We start from the raw sequence: 19,672 nt of genomic DNA on the forward strand, positions 1-19,672 counted from the left end.
TATTATTTTATTACTAACACAATCATAATAATGACAGCCTTAGCAGAAAGTTGGAATTGATCAGAAAGCTCTTCTGCTTGCTTTTTCTTGTGATTCAGTAGTGTAACAGTTCTGTTGGTATGGGACCAGCTTCTCCAGCCTAGACTTTAACCTTTATACCATAGTTAAGGTCACTGTAAAGGGCCACTGCACCAGAAGCAGTGTGTATAAGCTCCAGCAGAGGATGACCTGGTTTTCTCCACAGCTCGCAGGATGCAGCTGCGCTCCACTCTGGACTGGTGTCCCATTTAGGGTCGTGTATGTGCTAATTGTCCTCATAGATATGTAAAGACTGCACTCTTTTGGGATGTTTTGTATGATCCATTAATATTTTTTTCCATCTCGTTTTTCCCAAACATTCCCATGTGAGTCTCTCTTCTGTCACAGAATAGCTACCAGGTAGTGCTGAACGATTTGAGCAAAATATTTAATTTAGATTTTTCTGACTAATATTGCCTCTGCCATTTTCAATTGCCATTATATTCTAGAAATTGAGGTTCAGGCCTTTTTTTTTGACAAGACCAGAGCATCAACCATTTCTAGCTTGAGGCTTGTGCCAGACTGCTAGTAAGTTGTAGTTGGGATGTCACGAAATATGGAGGTTTGGTCCACCTTATGTAGAGAGTTCTCAAATTTTATGTTATCTGGTTTCCCTCTTAAAACTTAAACTTAAAACTTAGGACAGCATATTTGATGATGTAGGCTATGATTTAAAAACAAAATTGCAGCTCTTATGATTTGAAAATTGCACTTAGATTGCGATTTTGGTAGAAAAACAATCTTTTGGATCTACTACCAGTCTGGAAGGATGCCGGATGATGTGCTGTTACTCAAAAAACGTAAGCTACATCACATACAGCACTGCAGAAAGTTTCACCACGCTTGGAGGAGAGCTTTTGGCTGCTTACTGTTTGAGATCTGTCACTGTTACCATGTGCCCTGCTTTACTTTGCTTTGCATTATGTTGCACTATAAATAAGGCTGCATTCAAAACAACACCGACATGTTTTTGGGCAGAGATCGCCATGAGTGGGAAGCTGTCAAACATGAAAACAAAGCACAAGCTTCTTTGTGATCTTTTTTTTAATAAAGATTTAGTTTTTTTTTCTCAGCAAAACCTTGCAGTATGTAATTAGAACTATGCATATTTTAACACACATCACATCATCAAAACTCATATTAAATACTGACAGAGAAGCTGCTCCTAACACTGACAGACAGAGGATCTTTTTAATTGACATTTGTGTTACCTTTCTCCAGTAACCCATTTTAGCACTGCAGTTTATGTGCTAACACCTCTGAGAAGCTGCTTAAACCAGGGAAAATAAACAGTTTCTGCTTAGAAGCTTTTTGAGTAGTTATTGGTCTGACTTGGTAGTTTTTAGTAATTCTTGTTGTAGGTTTAATATCATGCATTTTTAGCCTATCAGTCGCTCTTATGCAAATAATAAAATGACTTATTTTGTGACTTTTCCTTAAGGATATGGTTAATGAGGCCTATGATTATTATTATTATTATTGTTATTGTCACTGTTATGTTATTAAACATTATGCTCTTATGCTGTATAAAACCTTTAATGTAACCACACCGTCCACATCTTTCAAGACTTGATTTTGCAAGGAAAGTCATTCCGTGTGTGGAAGGTGGCAGTTTGACTTCCAGTTTGAAAAAACTACAAAATGTTGTGAAGCTAGAGGACTGATTTAGGATGTGGACAACACTTGAAAAGAAGCAGATCACAACACAAATGTTATTACTTTAGTCTGTGTTACAGCTGGGGATGGTGTGTTTTCTGACGTTTAAGTTGTCCAACATGATTGACAGTTGCAAAAGAAACTGTCCACAATTCACCATACAGTCATCCATCGGCTCTAGTGTAGCTTGGGTTGTTTTTTTTTCTCTCTCCATTTCAGTTGGTCCAGCATTCTCTCCTGGTGCTTCCTCTTGAATTATGCCATATTTCATTTTCTTTACAGTGAGAAGCTAGTTCTACAGCTAGTTCTATAGCTAGTTCTACACTCATGACAAGGGGGCTTAATTCTGACTTGGTGGTGGAAGTAGTGTTTGAGCTGAGGCCCAAGACAGTGTTTTTAAATTTTTTTTTTTATGTGGTTTTACTGGTTCTCACAGTATGTGTCCACTCGAGGGCTGTGTTTCTCTGTAACACAAGATGCAAATGAACCTGTCAACAAGTCATAGATTTCAAAATAGATAAATAAATAAATAGTTTTCTCGAGCAAGCTACTCTTGTAACCTTAAAAATGTGACGCTCTGCTGTAATTCGGATTCAGACAAGACTCACCAGAACCACAGTGTCAACGACTTTCTCCCATGTGGTATTTCTTGTACTTTTGTCTTTGTATTTGTTTTGGATGGTATGGAATGGGGAACCCAGGCATAGCTGTTATTAACTGTCCGTGTGTCAGGTGAAATTATGTAGGCACATCATTGTTATGCATGGACAGTGAAAAGTTGCTTTTGCCTGGTAGGTCTGGTGCTGCATGGCTGCCATGTGTGATTTTGCACAGCCAACTCTATTTTTCAGGCAGCTCACTATCCCACAATCCTCATACTAAACATACTTTTTTTGCTACTCTCCATTGAAAATGGATGGGGTGAAGTGTCACATGACATTCGTGTGCAGTGCACCATCAGATTTCATTTGTAGAGCACTGCTGTGGCGTGTTTTTGTCTTATTTTAAAGAGTTATTGGTATGTCCATGGATTACGTGTTAGAGCTTCATTTAGTTTTGCATCTGGTTGTGTGGTGGTGTTTTTATTTTTTTTCTTTCTGAATTCTGTGCTCATCTTAGCCGGTGGGCCTTCAGAAATGTCTCTGGTGTTTTGAAGGCTTTTTTAATTACCTGAGGTTCTGTGGCATTCATTTGGTCTGAAGCACTTCAATTTTCACACCAGGTGATGATAATGCCTCCTCACGTACGTAAAAGCTTACAGTGGTCACGCACACGCTCACGCACACAGATTGTTTAGTGCTGTTTGGGTTTTGAGGCTGCAGCCGTGGCATTGCTGTGGATTTTCTCACCCGTTGAACAAATTACTCATGCTCTTTATTCTCTCCCTTCATTCTCTCTGGATTTTCACACCTTTTTTTTTCTCCCTCTCTCACTCTGTCTCTGTTTTTCTCTCTTCTCCTCCCTTTCTCTATGTCACACTCCTCATACTTGTGTCTCATTCTTCGTTTCGTCTCCTTGTGTACCTCTGTGTCTCAGTTTGTACACTGTGTAATGTATTCTTACATTATATATATATAATGTGTAGACTCACTCTGGATTTTGTGGCGTTTTACAGTTAATATTTCATACAGTTCATATTTACACCAAACATTAGACAGAAATAAGTCGCTGTGCGGTTTCTTTATTGAAGCATGACCAGGCTTGCAGGTAGCTAACATTAGCATGACATGACTTGCCCAGTTTTCATTATAATATTGTGAACTCCTAAGCTGATTGGTGACACAAATACATTTTGTCTGCACATTCTTGTACTATATTTGTACATCTCGCTCACTCACAGCAGTGAATGTCACACTAATGGACAGCATGTGTTCCCACGGCAGCTACAAACAGTGCTCTGCTGTACTGGACCATTACTAGGGCTAGGGCCATTGATCTTTATTTAAATAACACTTCATGCTGGTGGCCGCTCAGTGTGTTTTACAGACAGGAGATATGTTTCTTAAAATTGTGCCCTGAGCTTGACTGTCTAATAAATAAGTGGAATTGAACCGCAAGAGTCTCTCCATGTTTTCTGTATTTTTTACAGAAGGTATTTGCAGAAGGCCTCTCTCTGCAGATCTAAGATCAGGTGATGGAAACAAACAGATAGACATTCTGTGATATAAGCAGTGCTTTAAGGTTATTGAGCCTTAAAAACCTAGTGATAGTTTTTAGGTAGCTGATAGAGTGATATGATCTCTCTTAATTGTTTTTGTTAGGATATGTACTGCTGCATTTTGTTGTAGATGGTGTATTGTTTTCTTAGGAAGCCCATAAAAAAAATCATTCCAGTAAGCAAGTCTGCTTTTACTCTAATGCATGAACAACTTTCTCTACATCGCTAAGAGATAGAAAAGGCCAAACCTTATCATTGTTTCTCAAATGATAGAAAGCTACTTTAGTGATACATCATTATTATTATATTTTCCACTATGTTAAATTTAGCAAATAAATAGAAATTGTGCACTAAATATGTTCTATGTACAGGAAATTTTCACAAGCAACAGAACATGTAGTTTGACTTTTGCATATGTCTGCATGTGATGTGATCTGCCAGGCCCTAGGTAAGTTGCTGTGGAATAACCCAAGGGTAAATGCCTAAAGTGGTTTATCTCAAATATTTTGTGTATGTACTAATATAGGGAAAAAGAGCAGATTGAGGAGTTTTTCTCAGGCTATGAGGCTATTACACAGACTGTTGGTATGGACTGTAGCAGGCATTAGTGCTGGACCCTGGGCACTGACCACTGGACCAGATGGACCTCTGATGACCTCGATTAGCTGTAACATCGCTGTGTATGGACAGGGAGGGGGTGGACTGCGTGTGGTCAGCTCCGCATCAGGCCTGCTACTGCCGGCTGGCTCTGTAACAAGCAGATTTCAAATACGAGGGATTAGAGCGGATGTAGGCTATACGCACACCCACATCGCATACGCTCTCGTGCACGCAAACACACACGCTCACGCCGCGATCACTGGGCAGAGATCAGCTGGAGGTGAAAGAGTGGGAGAGCAGTGATGATTTATACATGAGTGAATGCAGTAAGCAGGCAGAGATATGGGCAGGAAGCTAAAACACTGAGCATTTCTCACTAAATTCTTATGGCTTTGTGCTCATCTGAGTCACTTACATTTACTGTCTTATAACTCAACTCAAAGCCGCACTACACAAGGCCTTATTCACACATGCTAACTCTGTGTGGTATGAGTGACACGGCAGTGCGAGTGCCACAGCAGGAACACGCTGGACTCAGTCACTCTGTTCAACAACATTATTTATAAAAGTGTATATTTGTTTATCCTCGACAGCTTTCTGCCTTGTGATTAGGCAAAAGTTTCAAGCCTGGTAGATCAACTGGAAAATCTGTTGCACAGAATGTTTAACTGGTATTTTGTTATGAATTAAATAAAAATAAAAAATAGCTTTTCAGTTTGTATCCGGTTTTCTGTTTAATATTCACTGATGTTCATTATACGTCATGCGGAAAAAAAATAGCGTCTGATTTATTCTTTAAACACTGCACCACTTCAGTTCAGTGTCTGGGACATTCTGTGGCTTCTCACATGCAGCCTGTGTGAAAACGCTGACCAGTTAACATAGGCGCTGAAATGAAAGGCATGACTTTCCGTGTCGCTCACGCTATGCAGACGCAGTATGTGTGAATAAGACCTGAAATCTTCCTTAGAATTTAAAGAAACAGTATTACTGAGTCAGCGAATTTCTCAGATCACGTTACATGTCTTTACATATTAACGTCACATGCAGAGGCTAATAAATAAAAGGTAAGGCTCAATGTTTAGGTCTTAAATGCAAAGTCTGCATTATGCTGTCTAAGATATGATGTCAATAGTAGAAATCCACTTACATCCTTGGAAGACACTTCTTTCACTAAGCCACCAGAGTTCTTTGTGCTCTTTCAATGTGATCACAGTCATCGAGTTCATCCAGTCAGGGAAGGGGCCCAAAGCACAACTGACATTTAAAATGTTTTTCCACATGTTGCATGCAGTTACACCAGAGAGGTCTCCAAAACATATGTTTGGAAATTCAAAGAAGGATTTTTGGCATCATTAAGATGTTTTATATGTAAATCTGTTCATCATACATCGCTCACATAATCATGCAGTCACTTTACACATAAAAAGGGCATGTTACTTAGTCATGGCAACTGAATTCCTGCAATGAATTCTTTGTTTTATTTACGAAATGACATTTATTAATAAAATTACCTTTTTTGGCCATGCATCAAAATAATGTGTGTATGTTGCAGGCACCCCCAAAAAAACCTATGTGCACTAACTTCTGCAGAGCTTATTTATGAATATATAAAGCTATATATCAAAAACTACAGACCAGTGTCTAAAGAAAAAAAAACTGTATGAAGTGTCTTAGGCTATGTTCACATTACCAGGTTGAAGTGGCATAAATCCGATTTTTGCCCTAATGTGACTCAGATCTGATATTTTCAAATCCAAACGGAGCCAAACGGAGCTCTAATAATGAGCAGCTGAGAGCTGATCAGAGTTCATTATCTTCACAGTGAAGCTCGTTCTGCTCGTTACTTTGTACTGATGATGCACATGACGCATGTGATTCATTCATTTGACGTTACTGAGTAGGACTTGTGCATTGCGAATCATTTCAGGATGCTGGTTTGTTCACATTAATGACCGATTGAATCACTTACCTAAATGAGTGTGAACCATTGTGTCAGAGACATCAGATTTGAGCAAAAAAATCTGATTTGAGCAATGAGGCATGTACATGCCTCAATATGAACATGGCATTAGTAAGCTTTTGACCCACCACAAGCAACCAGAACATCTTCACTGTGCCTTGGCATATATTTTATGGAGCTGTACTGTAAGGATGGACATCGTTATTCCAAAAGATATTCCCTCAGTTAGGTTTTAACTGATGGTGGTGAAGAGTACTGTCTAACACTTTGGTCCAGAATCTCTCATAGGTGTTTAACTGGGTTGATTGGTGATTGTGATGGTCATAACATATGATTTACATTATTTTAGTACTATGAAACCATTCAGTGACCACTTGTGCCTTGTGAGTGGGGACATTGTCATCCTTAAACAGATAGAAACGCTTCATTGTAGGATAAAGATGATCGGTCGTAATAACTTTCTATTAATTGCAGTGATTCGTCCCTGTCAGGGGACAAGTGGGCCCAAAACATGCCACAGCAAACAGAGCCATTGGACTCCTTAATGTAGGGGTCGAGCATTCAGTCCTGTATCATTCTCTCGTACATCCTCACATGCAACTGCCCACTTGTGGAGAATATTGTGGCGATTGACTCATCTATCTCTCTAGATAGACAAAGCGCCCTTTGTAACTCTCCTAAATGCTGTAAATGTAGATGTAACCGTATCCCATTTTTTCCACATCTCTATAAATGAATGTCTATGGATTTTACATCACTGAACTCTCAAGTGCTCATTTGTCTTTGTAATGAGGGGTTTATACACTGCAGCCCTACTATAATATCTACGTAGGTGTGGACAGACTGTTCTTGCTGACACAGTCTGATCACGTCCCACACTGACATTCTCAGTTACCTGAGGAACGCTTGCTTCTCTGTTTTTCCTTTCATATCCAACTAATGCGCAAGCTTCATGTGTGCTTTTTCCCAGAGCTAAATGCAGATGCCAGTTTAGAATCAGAATTGGCATCACTTTATGCCAAGTTAGACATGCAAGGAGTTTGTCTTGATCAGTGCACACTTGTGTACATGTAACATACTGATCAGACCAGACAAGCACACAGACTATTAACAAATATTTAAGTATTAAGAGACAAATCAAATAAAAATACAGTAAATAGAATAGAAAATAAAAATGAATAATAAAGAGCAAATGTGGGAGGAGCTGAAAGAGTTGTCAATATCTGTGAATATGTAGATATAAATGTCTGTAAAATTGCTGAAATATAATTAACTATTAAATACAGTATATTAGTGAGGAATATGAACATTTGTAAGAGCAAAACATTTATATAGCTGTGCAAAAAGGATTAAGTTACATAGTCATTGATAGTCATATTTCCTTTAAAATCACTAGCTAGTTCAGTGGCATTTCTGTATAAAACTGCATATTCACTGTCATAAGTAATGTCATATCTATTGCATCTCCATAAGTTGAAACTTTATAAGAAAAGGCAAAAGAGAGGTTTTAACTTAAATATCTATTAAGACTACGTTTGTGGCAGGACAGTCCCATGATTACCCAGTGCATGCTGGGAAATGAAGTCTGTTAGGGAGTTGTCCAGATGTGTGACAAGGACAGTTTCTGTTGGTTTGTTCACTGTCATATGTTCAAATTATGTAAAGGGCAGCAGGCATTTTCTAATGGAGGAAAAATACATTTTCCAAAACACGAAGACTTGGTTATGACAGTGGTCATATCCTGTCGAATGCAAAAGTTTCAGCTCCCCCAATCAAAACCAAAAAGAATTACATATTTTGTTGGTTTTCTAAGTGAAAAGTGAACAAATCCTCTACAGGGAATAAACTTAAATGCATTTTTTTTCTGCAGATTTTAGTGTGCAACTTTGTTTGCTGAGTTTAACATATTGGACCAAAAATGAAACATAAATATGAAAATATAAAATGTGCCATAACATTTGCATAGGGCACGTTTTTGTTTTATTTTTGCCCAGTATGTTAAATTTAGCAAATAAATTCCCTTTATTTTTTTGAGCAGTGTATATATATATATATATATATATATATATATATATATATATATATATATATATATATAAAACCTCCCCCTCCCATCGACCCACCACCAATGGGAGGGGCAGTAGTAGGGGTTCGGTGCTTTGTGGATCGGGCAGTGTCCGAAGGCGTGGGCCTTGGCGTTCTGATCCTTGGTTGCTAATACTGGCTTTTGGAACTTGGAACGTTACCTCACTGGCGGGGAAAGAGCCTGAGTTGGTGCGCGAGGTTGAGAGATACCGGCTAGATATAGTCGGGCTCACCTCAACACGCAGCTTGGGCTCTGGGTCCAATCTCCTTGAGAGGGGCTGGACTTTATTCTTTTCTGGAGTTCCCCATGGTGAGAGGCGGCGGGCAGGTGTGGGCTTTCTCATAGCCCCTCGACTCGGTGCCTGTATGTTGGGGTGTTCTCCGGTGGACGAGAGGATAGCTTCCCTACGCCTTCGGGTTGGGGAATGGGTCCTGACTGCTGTCTGTGCTTATGCACCAAACAGCAGTTCAGAGTACCCAGCCTTCTTAGAGTCCTTGGGAAGGGTGCTTGAAAGTGCTCCTCCTGGAGACTCTATTGTCCTACTGGGGGACTTTAACGCTCACGTGGGCAATGACAGTGAAACCTGGAGGGGTGTGATTGGGAGGAATGACCTCTCTGATCTGAACCTGAGTGGTGTTCAGTTTTTGGACTTCTGTGCAAACCACAATTTGTCCATCACTAACACCATGTTTCAACACAAGGATGTCCATAAGTGCACATGGCACCAGGATACCCTAGGCCGCAGTTCAATGATTGACTTTGTAGTCGTGTCATCGGACTTGCGGCCATGTGTTTTGGACACTCCGGTAAAGAGAGGAGCTGAGCTGTCAACTGATCACCACCTGGTGGTGAGTTGGATCAGGTGGTGGGGGAAGATGCCGGTCAGACCAGGCAAGCCCAAACGTATAGTGAGTGTTTGCTGGGAACATCTGGCAGAAGAACCTGTCAGATTGATCTTCAACTCACACCACCGTCAAAACTTTGACCAGATATCGGGGGAGGTGGCGGAAATTGACTCAGAATGGGCCATGTTCCGCTCCTCCATTGTTGAAGCGGCTGACTGTAGCTGTGGCCGTAAGGTTGGTGCCGGTCGGGGCGGTAATCCTCGAACCCGGTGGTGGACACCCCAGGTGAGAGATGCCGTCAAGCTGAAGAAGGAGTCCTACCAGGTATGGTTGGCGTGTGGGACACCAGAGGCAGCTGGCAGGTATTGAAAGGCCAAGCGATCTGCGGCTTCAGTCGTTGCCAAGGCAAAAACCCGTGTGTGGGAGGAGTTTGGTGAGGCCTTGGAAAGTGACTAAGTCGGCTCCGAAAAGATTCTGGCAAACCGTCAGGCGACTCAGAAGGGGAAAGCAGTGTGCCACTAGCACTGTATATAGTGGAGATGGTGTGCTGCTGACTTCGACTGAAGACGTCATTGGGCGGTGGAAGGAATACTTTGAGGACCTTCTCAATCCCACTGACACGCTCTCCAGTGAGGAGGCAGAGTCTGGGGACATGGGAATAGGCTTGTCCATTACTGAGGCCGAAGTCGCTAAGGTAGTTAAGAAGCTCCTTGGTGGCAAGGCTCCAGGGGTGGATGAGATCCGCCCTGAGTTCCTCAAGGCTCTGGATGTTGTGGGGCTGTCTTGGCTGACACGCCTTTTCAACATTGCGTGGACATCAGGGGCGGTGCCACTGAATTGGCAGACTGGGGTGGTGGTGCCTCGTTTTAAAAAAAGGGGCCGGAGGGTGTGTTCCAACTACAGGGGAATCACACTCCTCAGCCTTCCTGGTAAGGTCTATGCAGGGGTACTGGAGAAGAGAGTCCGACTTATAGTCGAACCTCAGATACAGGAGGAGCAGTGCGGGTTCCGCCCTGGTCGTGGAACACTGGACCAACACTTCACCCTCTCCAGGATTCTGTAGGGTTCATGGGAGTTTGCCCAACCAGTCCACATGTGCTTTGTGGATTTGGAGAAGGCATTCGACTGTGTTCCCCGGGGTATTCTGTGGGAGGTGCTTCGGGAGTACGGGGTACATGGTTCTTTGCTACGAGCCATTCAGGCCCTGTACAAACAAAGCTGGAGTTTGGTTCGCATAGCCGGCAGTAAGTCAGACTCATTCCCAGTGAGAGTTGGACTCCGCCAGGGCAGCCCTTTGTTACCGATTCTATTCATAATTTTTTATGGATAGAATTTCTAGGCGCAGTCAGGGGATGGAGGGTGTCCGGTTTGGTGACCTCAGGGTCACATCGCTGCTGTTTGCAGATGACGTGGTCCTATTGGGGACATCAGACTTCAGCTTTCGCTGGATCGGTTTGCAGCAAGTGTGAAGCGGCCAGGATGAGAATCAGTACCTCTAAACCCGAGACCATGGTTCTTAGGCGGAAAACGGCGGCGAGCCCTCTCTGGGTCGGGGATAGGCTCTTGCCTCAAGTGGAGGAGTTCAAGTATCTCAGGGTCTTGTTCACGTGTGATGGTACAAGGGAGCGGGAGATTGACAGGCTTTGGTTGACAGATTGACAGACAGAGATTGGTGCTGGGTCAGCAGTGATGCAGGCTCTTTACCAGTCTGTTGTGGTAAAGAAAGAGCTGAGCCATAAGGGAAGGCTCTCGATTTACTGGTCGATCTACGTTCCCACCCTCACCTATGGTCATGAGCTTTGGGTGTCGGGAGGTGTCACAGGCAAGTCCACCTGGGAGGAGACCCCGGGGAAAACCCAGGACACGCGTGACTATATCGCCCAGCTGGCCTGGGAGCGCCTCGGAATCTCCCTTGGAGTGGAAGTGGCTAGTGGAAGTGGTTGGGGAAAGGGAGGTCTGGGCCTCATTGCTTAGGATGCTGCCCCCGTGACCCGAACCCCAGAGAAGTGTAAGATAATGGATGGCTGGATGGATATATATAAAAACCCTACACACACACACACACTTTAATTATGCAGATGGCATTAGAAACTAATGCTATTACTGGTCTTATATTATCAGTGCAATGTGCCAACCTACTTTCCCTCAAGCTGTTGCGTTTTTATATATATCTGTGCTCTCTCTCTCTCTCTCTCTCTCTTTTTCTCTCTCTCTCTCTCTTTCTCTCTCTCTCTCTCTCTCTCTCTCTCTCTCTCTCTGGTTTTCTCATGTTCTCTGTGTCTTGTGTTTGCTCCATTATAATTAAGCTAGATCGTTTTTTATCTGCACCCTCAGCTCAGTTTGGAATGCTTTACTGGCAAACTGTCCGGCTGATGTTGAAGTCATCATGATGTTATGCAGGTTATATGTGAGGAATGGAGAGAACAGTTCTCTCTGTGTGCGGTGGATGTAGCCTGGGCTGGGTGGTGTCTTGTGACCTTTTCCTTCCTGTAGGATTAATATAATACACTCATTCTACTTCAGACACAAAGCCCTGTCACTGCAGCACATTCCATTAGTCAGTACATCCACTGACAGCTCTCTTTACTCTTATAAAGACAGACACTACTATGAGTATTTATGCCTGTCTTGCTTTATTAATGTTGTGCCCTTTAAGACAGCAAGAGATAGTGGTGCAGCACACTGTGCCGTACCAGTTTCTGTTTTGGCACTGTTTCTTAAGACGATCTGTTTAATAGCCCTTCAGGGTTGTTGGAATACCAAAATTTTGATACTGATACCAAATGTACTATGTACATGTACATACTATGAATGTATCACTATACCCAGTAGCAAAACAGTACTAAGCAACTGAAGAAGATAAGTTGTTGTGAATTTTCCAATCAGCCCAAAACTCTTCAAATGTTAAGTAAATCAAAGTAAATAATTTAAAGCCTGTTTCGTGTAGAGTTAAGTGCTAATGAGGGGTCGGGAATCCCAAATATAGCGATCAGAGGGCAAGGTTGGAGATTCACCCCAAGAACAGTGAACATAGTCTAAAGCCTGTTTCAAGTGAAGATTAACAGATTAATCAGACAAGGGAACACACTATATCCCAACATTCATAACACTTAATACAAATACAAAATAAGGTGAAGCTGCAGAATAAAGCTCTTCATCTGTATGTTTGAGATATGCTAAAGAGGCCGCCTTTGCCTGTCTGAGAAAATTAGCATGCTCTGATTAACTTACAGGCAGAGTACAAGGACAGTGCCTTGTTAGCCATGTTTCGCCATGTTTTTTAGATGTTTTAAGTTAATATAAATAAAGAATTTATGGAACAAAAACGTTAGAGCATTGAATTGTTTACCATGTGTTTATTTACCATATTTAGAAAATCTTGATAACGTGCCTGTTATAGCAAGTTACTTAAACGAAAGAACATCAGTCCCCATTTGATAAAGAATGGATATGTGAAATAATAAATATTGAAGAACATATATAGTTTGGATGTGTAGTTTACTGATTAAAGCCTTATCTTCCATTATATCTAGGGATTGGACCAATAAATATTAATAGCAGCAGAATGTTTAATTATTTTTCTTTCCATTTTATATGCTTGACGGCTGTGTTGCCAGTCACTTTTCTAATATTTAAGTCCTAGTTTTTTAGGGATGCACTAATCGTTCATTTTTATGTCTGACTCCGGATTCTGATTTCTTTACAGACAAATTTACAGATTTTTTTGGGCCAATCTTTTTTGGTCTATAATAAAAAAAAGACTAAAAACAGAAATAATAAGCAGTATTATTCGCTCTTTCATGTGTCAAATTTTTTTTTTTATTTTGTAAACAAAAGATCAACTAGAAGCAACTGGCAGTTTATCATAATAAGTTCATTATGAGTAGAATTATGATGCGACATTTTGGTTCAGGCGTAGCAGCAGCATTTAAAAACTGCGTGAGGTCTCTGTGTGTACTTGCCTGACTCTTGTTTCTTGTGTCATAAATTTGCAACACAGATTGTGCACAATGAAAAGAACAAACTGGCAGCGTTCAGGATTGGGAGGTTGGCATTTAAAAATGATGCCGGTATTTTAAAAATGATACCAGTCTTTGGCAAATCAGATTTCGCTCTTAGGCATTAGTCTTTATCATCAACACTTGTTTCATCAGAGCACTAGTTAGTTAGAATCAAACCTGGACTGTGGCATGTGGCACCGTTTGTAGCTGTAGGCTCCTCACTAAGCTAATTTTAGGTTAGCTGATCAAGCTACAGATCCAAACACCACAGAGCAGGTTTAATTTTGTCTTTCTGTCTCTACTTGACTTCAGTCCCTCAGATTCTAATTGTCGTCATCTAAACTTGTCTCAATGCTTTTTTAACAGAATTCAATACGTTTTTATCTGAGCTACTATCATGCCAGCTAAGCTGCTAAGCTACTCCTCCTCTCTCCTAGTTTGAAGCACACACCCCACCCTCCGCTCCTTTTGGTAAAACTCATACTCAGTGTGGAAAGGCCTTTGTCGCTCCCCCAGCACAAATGGAACCCCTCCTAGATAGACGGAATTTGCAACTTTTATAATAAATGTGGTTTTAAATGATAGGACAATATAGAACTACCAATAACTTTGTCCAGATATTTCTGTTTACCAAAATTTCTAATCATTTCAGCCCTAGTTATTTCTGAGATTCAACTGTTAACTATACCATCTCTTTAACAACTCAAACTGTTGTCTTGCTTGCTTTAATGCGTTTGTTTGTGTGTGTGTGTTTTTTTCCAGATCATCAGAAGCTTGAGAGAGAGGCTCGAATTTGTCGACTGCTCAAGCACCCAAATATTGGTGAGTCATATTCCTGATAATGATGCCATATAAAAGTTTGAGAAAACATAAATTGTCCAAATTGCGTGAACGTTCCCAATTATAGATTTATAACTGATTTGATGCACTTCTAAAAGCTTGACTACAGCAATACAACCTCAAGCCAGCTCATACTATTGCATTTTGTCTGTAATGAAATCTTGATTTTCTCCTCTCTTATTACAGTTCGCCTTCATGACAGCATATCAGAGGAAGGCTTCCACTACTTGCTGTTTGACTTGTAAGTGTGTGTTCCTTCGGTGTTAAGACTCTTGGCATTCAACTCCTGACCACTCACTGTAAGCTGTGCATTGTTCTGTCTCACACCTCCTCATTGAGGCCTTTCTTCTGAAGACCGTCTGATTTGGTGGAGACATTTTTCTCTTATGACTCTCGTGTTATTGTGCTCTTTTTGAGCATGAAAGTGGAAGCAGGGATGAGTCAGAATTTTTGAAAAATCAATAGAAGCATTTGAGGCTGCCTGGATCAAATGTCACATCGGGAAATCAAAGTGTTGAGGTTAAAAAAGGAATGGTAAGTGCGAGGGGCCATGGCACACTAAACCTCAGCAAACTGCAGAGTGGAAGGTCAAGTAGTTGCCGCTTTATGTAGTTCATTCAAGGCCTGTGCTTGAGCTCACTTCAGGCAATGGCATATAATTCAGCCTGTTTTCGTGTTGACGAACTATATTCCGTCTGTTTTGATAAATAAATGTAACTGCTAACCCTAACTGTGTCATTTTCAGCAACCTTGGCCCAATCCCATCTCCTGTTTTTACCCCTACCACTTGTTTTTGAGTGTCACCTTGCGCCTTGGGCTGTGAACGTGTCATTTAATATGTTTTAGTATTAGCAATTCCTTCCACCAAATTATAGTTCCTTAACAAGCAGCTTGTTGCTATGTCACAGTAACAAGCTCTGCTCAGTCGCTACACAGCTGGCAGTTCGTTCTTCAGCTCCTTACACTAAATTCTGAAACTGTCCTCACCACTGAGCAGCTTTTTTGTTTTTTATTGCGACAGTTTTATGGCTCAGTCCGATTTGATCCGACTCTGAAGATCAGACTACACGTTTGGTGAATGGTATTGGAATTTAGTGTAGTCTCATCTTCAGTGTCTGACCATATCAGACAAATGTGAAAAATTTGAATCATAAAAGTATCAATTTTCTGTTTGTGCGCAAAGTAACAAAGGAAAAACGTTGAAATGGTTGGAGCATCCACAGCTGCTTAGAAACGGCGTCTCAGTGGAGTAATACAGTGTTTGTGAAAAACCTGTGATGTTATGGCAAAATAACAGCGCAGAACGCTTCTCAACCAATCAGCGTGTGTGACTGGTACTAACTGTTGTATAACGTCACAACAAACATTTAATAACTGAACAAAACTGAACAAAAAATAGTAACACTTTTGAAGTGGTCCTTTGTAGATGATTAATAAACTCCTGCCAGAATATCAGTAATACATCAACAATGCATCTCAATACATTTAAGTAAATATTAAATATTGAAGTCATACAAGACAGTAGTGCGTCCTGCTATGATGTATGGTTTGGACACTGTGGCTCTGTCTAAAAGACAGGAGGCTGAACTGGAGGTGGCGGAGATGAAGATGCTGAGATTTTCGTTGGGAGTGACAAGGATGGACAAGATTAGAAATGAGCAGATCAGAGGGACAGTGAAGGTGGAGCAGTTTGAAGATAAAGCCAGAGAGGCCAGGTTGAGATGGTTTGGACATGTGTTGAGGAGGAATAGTGGATATATTGGTCAAAGAATGTTGGAGAAGGAGCTGCCGGGTAGAAGGAGAAGAGGTAGACCTCAGAGAAGGTTTATGGATGTAGTGAAGGTGGACATGGAGATGGTTGGTGTAAAAGTAGAGGAGGCTGTGGATAGGGCAAGATGGAGGCAGATGATCCGCTGTGGCGACCCCTAAAGGGAGCAGCCGGAAGAAGAAGAAGAAGTAAATATGTAGCTGTATTGTTGATGTATTACTTACTTTAAGTAGATGTATTGTTAATATGTTACTTCTATTACACAAAACCTAACCCTCACCTTGGCCCTAATCCTAAACCTGTCCTTAACCTCAACCCAAAACCAAAACAATTTCTCTTGACTTTCAGTGCACAAAAAATGTCATTTGCAGCTGTTAATATTTCATTAGTTTTTATTCTGCACAGTGAGTGGTGCTTTTGTAATTTACTTTTTGTAACTTGCTTAAAGGAGAGTTTAATTAGATTTGTTTACACACCCAATGAAAAGTCTGCACTTTTGTCACATCCAATCAGCGTCACACTATTTTAAGAATAATTTATCGCGTTTCATATTGTGATTGTGATATCTGATGGCTTTATGCAACATCACATTTTACGTCTATATCAAGCAGCCCTAATGTGCTCAGATTCAGAGCTCAATTCACATCACTATGGTACCCCTTATTATTGATTTGTTCCAGAATAACAACTAAAAGTGGCTGAAGTGTGAAGTATATTCCAATTCAAGTGTTTGCTTGTTTAAATAGTGGCAGTAGAGGTGAGCCAGCAACTGAAAGGTTGCCTGGGTATACCTGGTTTGTGCCCTTGGGCAATACACTTCCAACCCCACCCCCTCGCCCCCCGCTCCTCGCCCCCCGCTCCCACCAGTGCCCCAGACAGCGCTGCTTTGTTGGCAACGCTGTGCTGCTCTGCTGACGACGCTGTGCTGTTCCCAGAATTGGACATACATAGACAGCAAAATGACAAATTTACATGACAAAAAACATTGAGAAATCACATTAATGAAGTTCACTGGTGGGCCAAACCTTTATGACCAGCCTAATATGCATTTTTCCTTAGTGTGCCACCAAAACAGCTCTGACCCACCAAGGCATGCTCTCTACAAGACATCTAAAGGTGCTCTGTGGTATCTGACACCGAGATTTGTCAGTGCACTGTAGTACGCTATATTGTTATAAGCATATTTTTTTCATTCTATATTAAAACCAACGCAAGTAACTCATGAATGTGAAGAGCCTCACTAACGTGGTTGATTAGTCTCTACGCTGACTAAACAAAATCCTAGCAACGTCAAACATGTATGTTTTCTGTCATGTTGAATGCGCCAGTTGCTTAGAGTTGCATAGATTCCTGAACCGTTCTCTCCCACAGCCTCAGTAATCCTCAGCTCAACCATTTTGTAGCATCTCGTCTTTCTGACGCAGCGGAATGTGCTAGAACGTGCTGTTGAAGACGTTGACATTCCCTGAGAATCGTCATGGTAGTTTCTTGTTTCCATGGAAATAATGCTGGGCTGTTGGGTAGTGTGTGTGGCTGTGGCTGTGTTCACATTACAAACCTAGATGCATTTTTTGCTCAGATTTGATTTTTCTTGATGATTCACTTCACCCGTACCTGTCACTCGTGTGAATAGACCTCTGGCCTAGAAGGACAGCTGCTGATCCACTGTGCAGTAATGACCACAGTGACATGTGCATTCATAGTAGTGTGTCATAACAAGTGTGATGTTAATTTAGATGCGTTTCATTGTGTCGTGGGAAGCAAATATGGCCATACATGTTGATAGTCAGTTAAGCTTTTGCTGAACATTCAGTATTTCTGTCAGTTGTTTTCACTGTATTATTTTCATTAAATACACAGGTGTTAAAGACTGGAGGGAAGTTGCTGTCAGAAAATATACAATACTGCGCAAAACTTGTTCATTTCCAGTCTAAACAATCATTAAGTTAATCATTTTAGGAAAAATTTAAGACAAAAGGAGAAAACATATTTAAAAAAGATTTTTTATGAAATATGAGCCTCAACAACTACATATAATATCAGTTTTGTGTGTGTGTGTGTGTGTCTCCACCAGTTGCTTTTATTACAGCTTCCATTCTCTTCAGGAGATTTGCTTTCAGTTTTGCAAAGAACTCTGCAAGGATATCAATCCACACCTTCAAAGTTCAGTCTTTGAAGAAAACTAACCCAGTATAACCAAAAGCTAGCAAGCTAGACCACCTGTCTGCAGCTGGCCGATGTCCTTTCATTCATTTATCCAGACACGAACATTGTACGTCCGTTCCTTCATTCATGCATTGCTTCGTCCATCTGTTTGTTCGTTTGCCTGTGTGGTCCTTCATCTGTTTGTTAAATTTCAAAATGCTGTGCTCTGTTTTGCTGCAGTTTCTGGGTTAAACAACATTTTTTGGTGAAACTGTGCGCAACAGGCTTTAGGGAATGTTTTGTCTTGTTCGTGTATGTAAACACCGCTGTATTAAAAAGACACAATGGATTCTAATAAAGTCCTCTACATCGGAGCCTCTGCAGCTTGTTGAAAACCAGAAGATATTAGAAGACATATTTTGAAGTATTAAACACCCATTTAAACCAATTTAATCAGGCATGCCTCATCAGGCGTTTTTCTTTCAATAAACATTTTGCTATGTCTTGTCTCTTCTGAACGCAGCCCTGTGCTTACATGAATCTTAGGAGTTCCATTTCTCTTTTAACTTTTAATCATTTTTGAACTGTAAATTTAAAAACTGGGACTTAATGATTTTCCATGATGATCCGTTTTGACTGGAAATTACATAATTGAAGAGTCAGTGGTCTCTGACTTTTGCACAGTACAGTTTTTTTTTTTTTTATGTTACGTAACCATTGGTAAGCCTTTTTTCTCTCGTTCCCGCAGTTCATCCCTAAATATGTGCTATTTAACCCTGTAATGTGAGTGAGCTGATGATAACCTGCTCCACCTCTCGTCTGCAGGGTGACGGGGGGAGAGCTGTTTGAAGATATCGTAGCCAGAGAGTACTACAGTGAGGCAGACGCCAGGTATGCAACATGTTGTTGCACTTGTCTTTTTCTTTGCACTTTCTGCTGTCGTGACTCCTCTCTTCCCCCGTCTCTCTTTCTCTCCTCTCGTTATCCCTTGTTTTCTCTCCTCCATCATTCACCCAGGTTGGTCTTCACCCCCTCTTGCACACATTGTACTGTTTTACATGTGTTAGCTGCATCAGTGTTTGGATGTTCTTTTTTGGAAAACTTCCTCCTTAGAGTAAAACATTGATCTCGTTCACGTTCAGAGACTCTTAGTGGTTTAAAGGGGCCATATCCTGTATTTATTCTTGTATTTTATTTATTGTGTGCTTTGTATATGTATCAGAAATGTTCTATGAATGTTTATATATATATATATATATATATATATATATATATATATATAGTTTTTACACATTTTATATATATATATATATATTTTTTTTTTTTGTTTTTTTACACATTTATATATATATATATATATATATATATATATATATATATATATATATATATATATAGTTTTTACACATTTTATATATATATATATATATATTTTTTTTTTTTGTTTGTTTTTTTACACATTTTTATATATATATATATATATATATATATATATATATATATATATATATATATATAAAATGTGTATATGT

The 19,672-nt window shown here is 40.5% G+C and overlaps 1 protein-coding gene across 16 annotated transcripts in view; it reads left to right on the forward strand.

Moving 5' to 3' along the window:
• The window catches only part of camk2b1 (calcium/calmodulin-dependent protein kinase (CaM kinase) II beta 1), a 107,097-nt gene that overhangs the window by 19,617 nt on the left and 67,808 nt on the right, over window positions 1–19,672 (forward strand). For all 16 annotated transcript variants that reach the window (XM_037531432.1, XM_037531426.1, XM_017725434.2 and 13 more), the window contains exons 3-5: window positions 14,150–14,209; window positions 14,414–14,468; window positions 18,966–19,031. In XM_037531432.1, the coding sequence (XP_037387329.1) occupies window positions 14,150–14,209; window positions 14,414–14,468; window positions 18,966–19,031 (181 nt within the window). The remainder of the gene's footprint in view (window positions 1–14,149; window positions 14,210–14,413; window positions 14,469–18,965; window positions 19,032–19,672) is intronic.

This window comes from Pygocentrus nattereri, chromosome 20 (genome assembly GCF_015220715.1).
Source record: "Pygocentrus nattereri isolate fPygNat1 chromosome 20, fPygNat1.pri, whole genome shotgun sequence".
Taxonomy (NCBI): domain Eukaryota; kingdom Metazoa; phylum Chordata; class Actinopteri; order Characiformes; family Serrasalmidae; genus Pygocentrus; species Pygocentrus nattereri.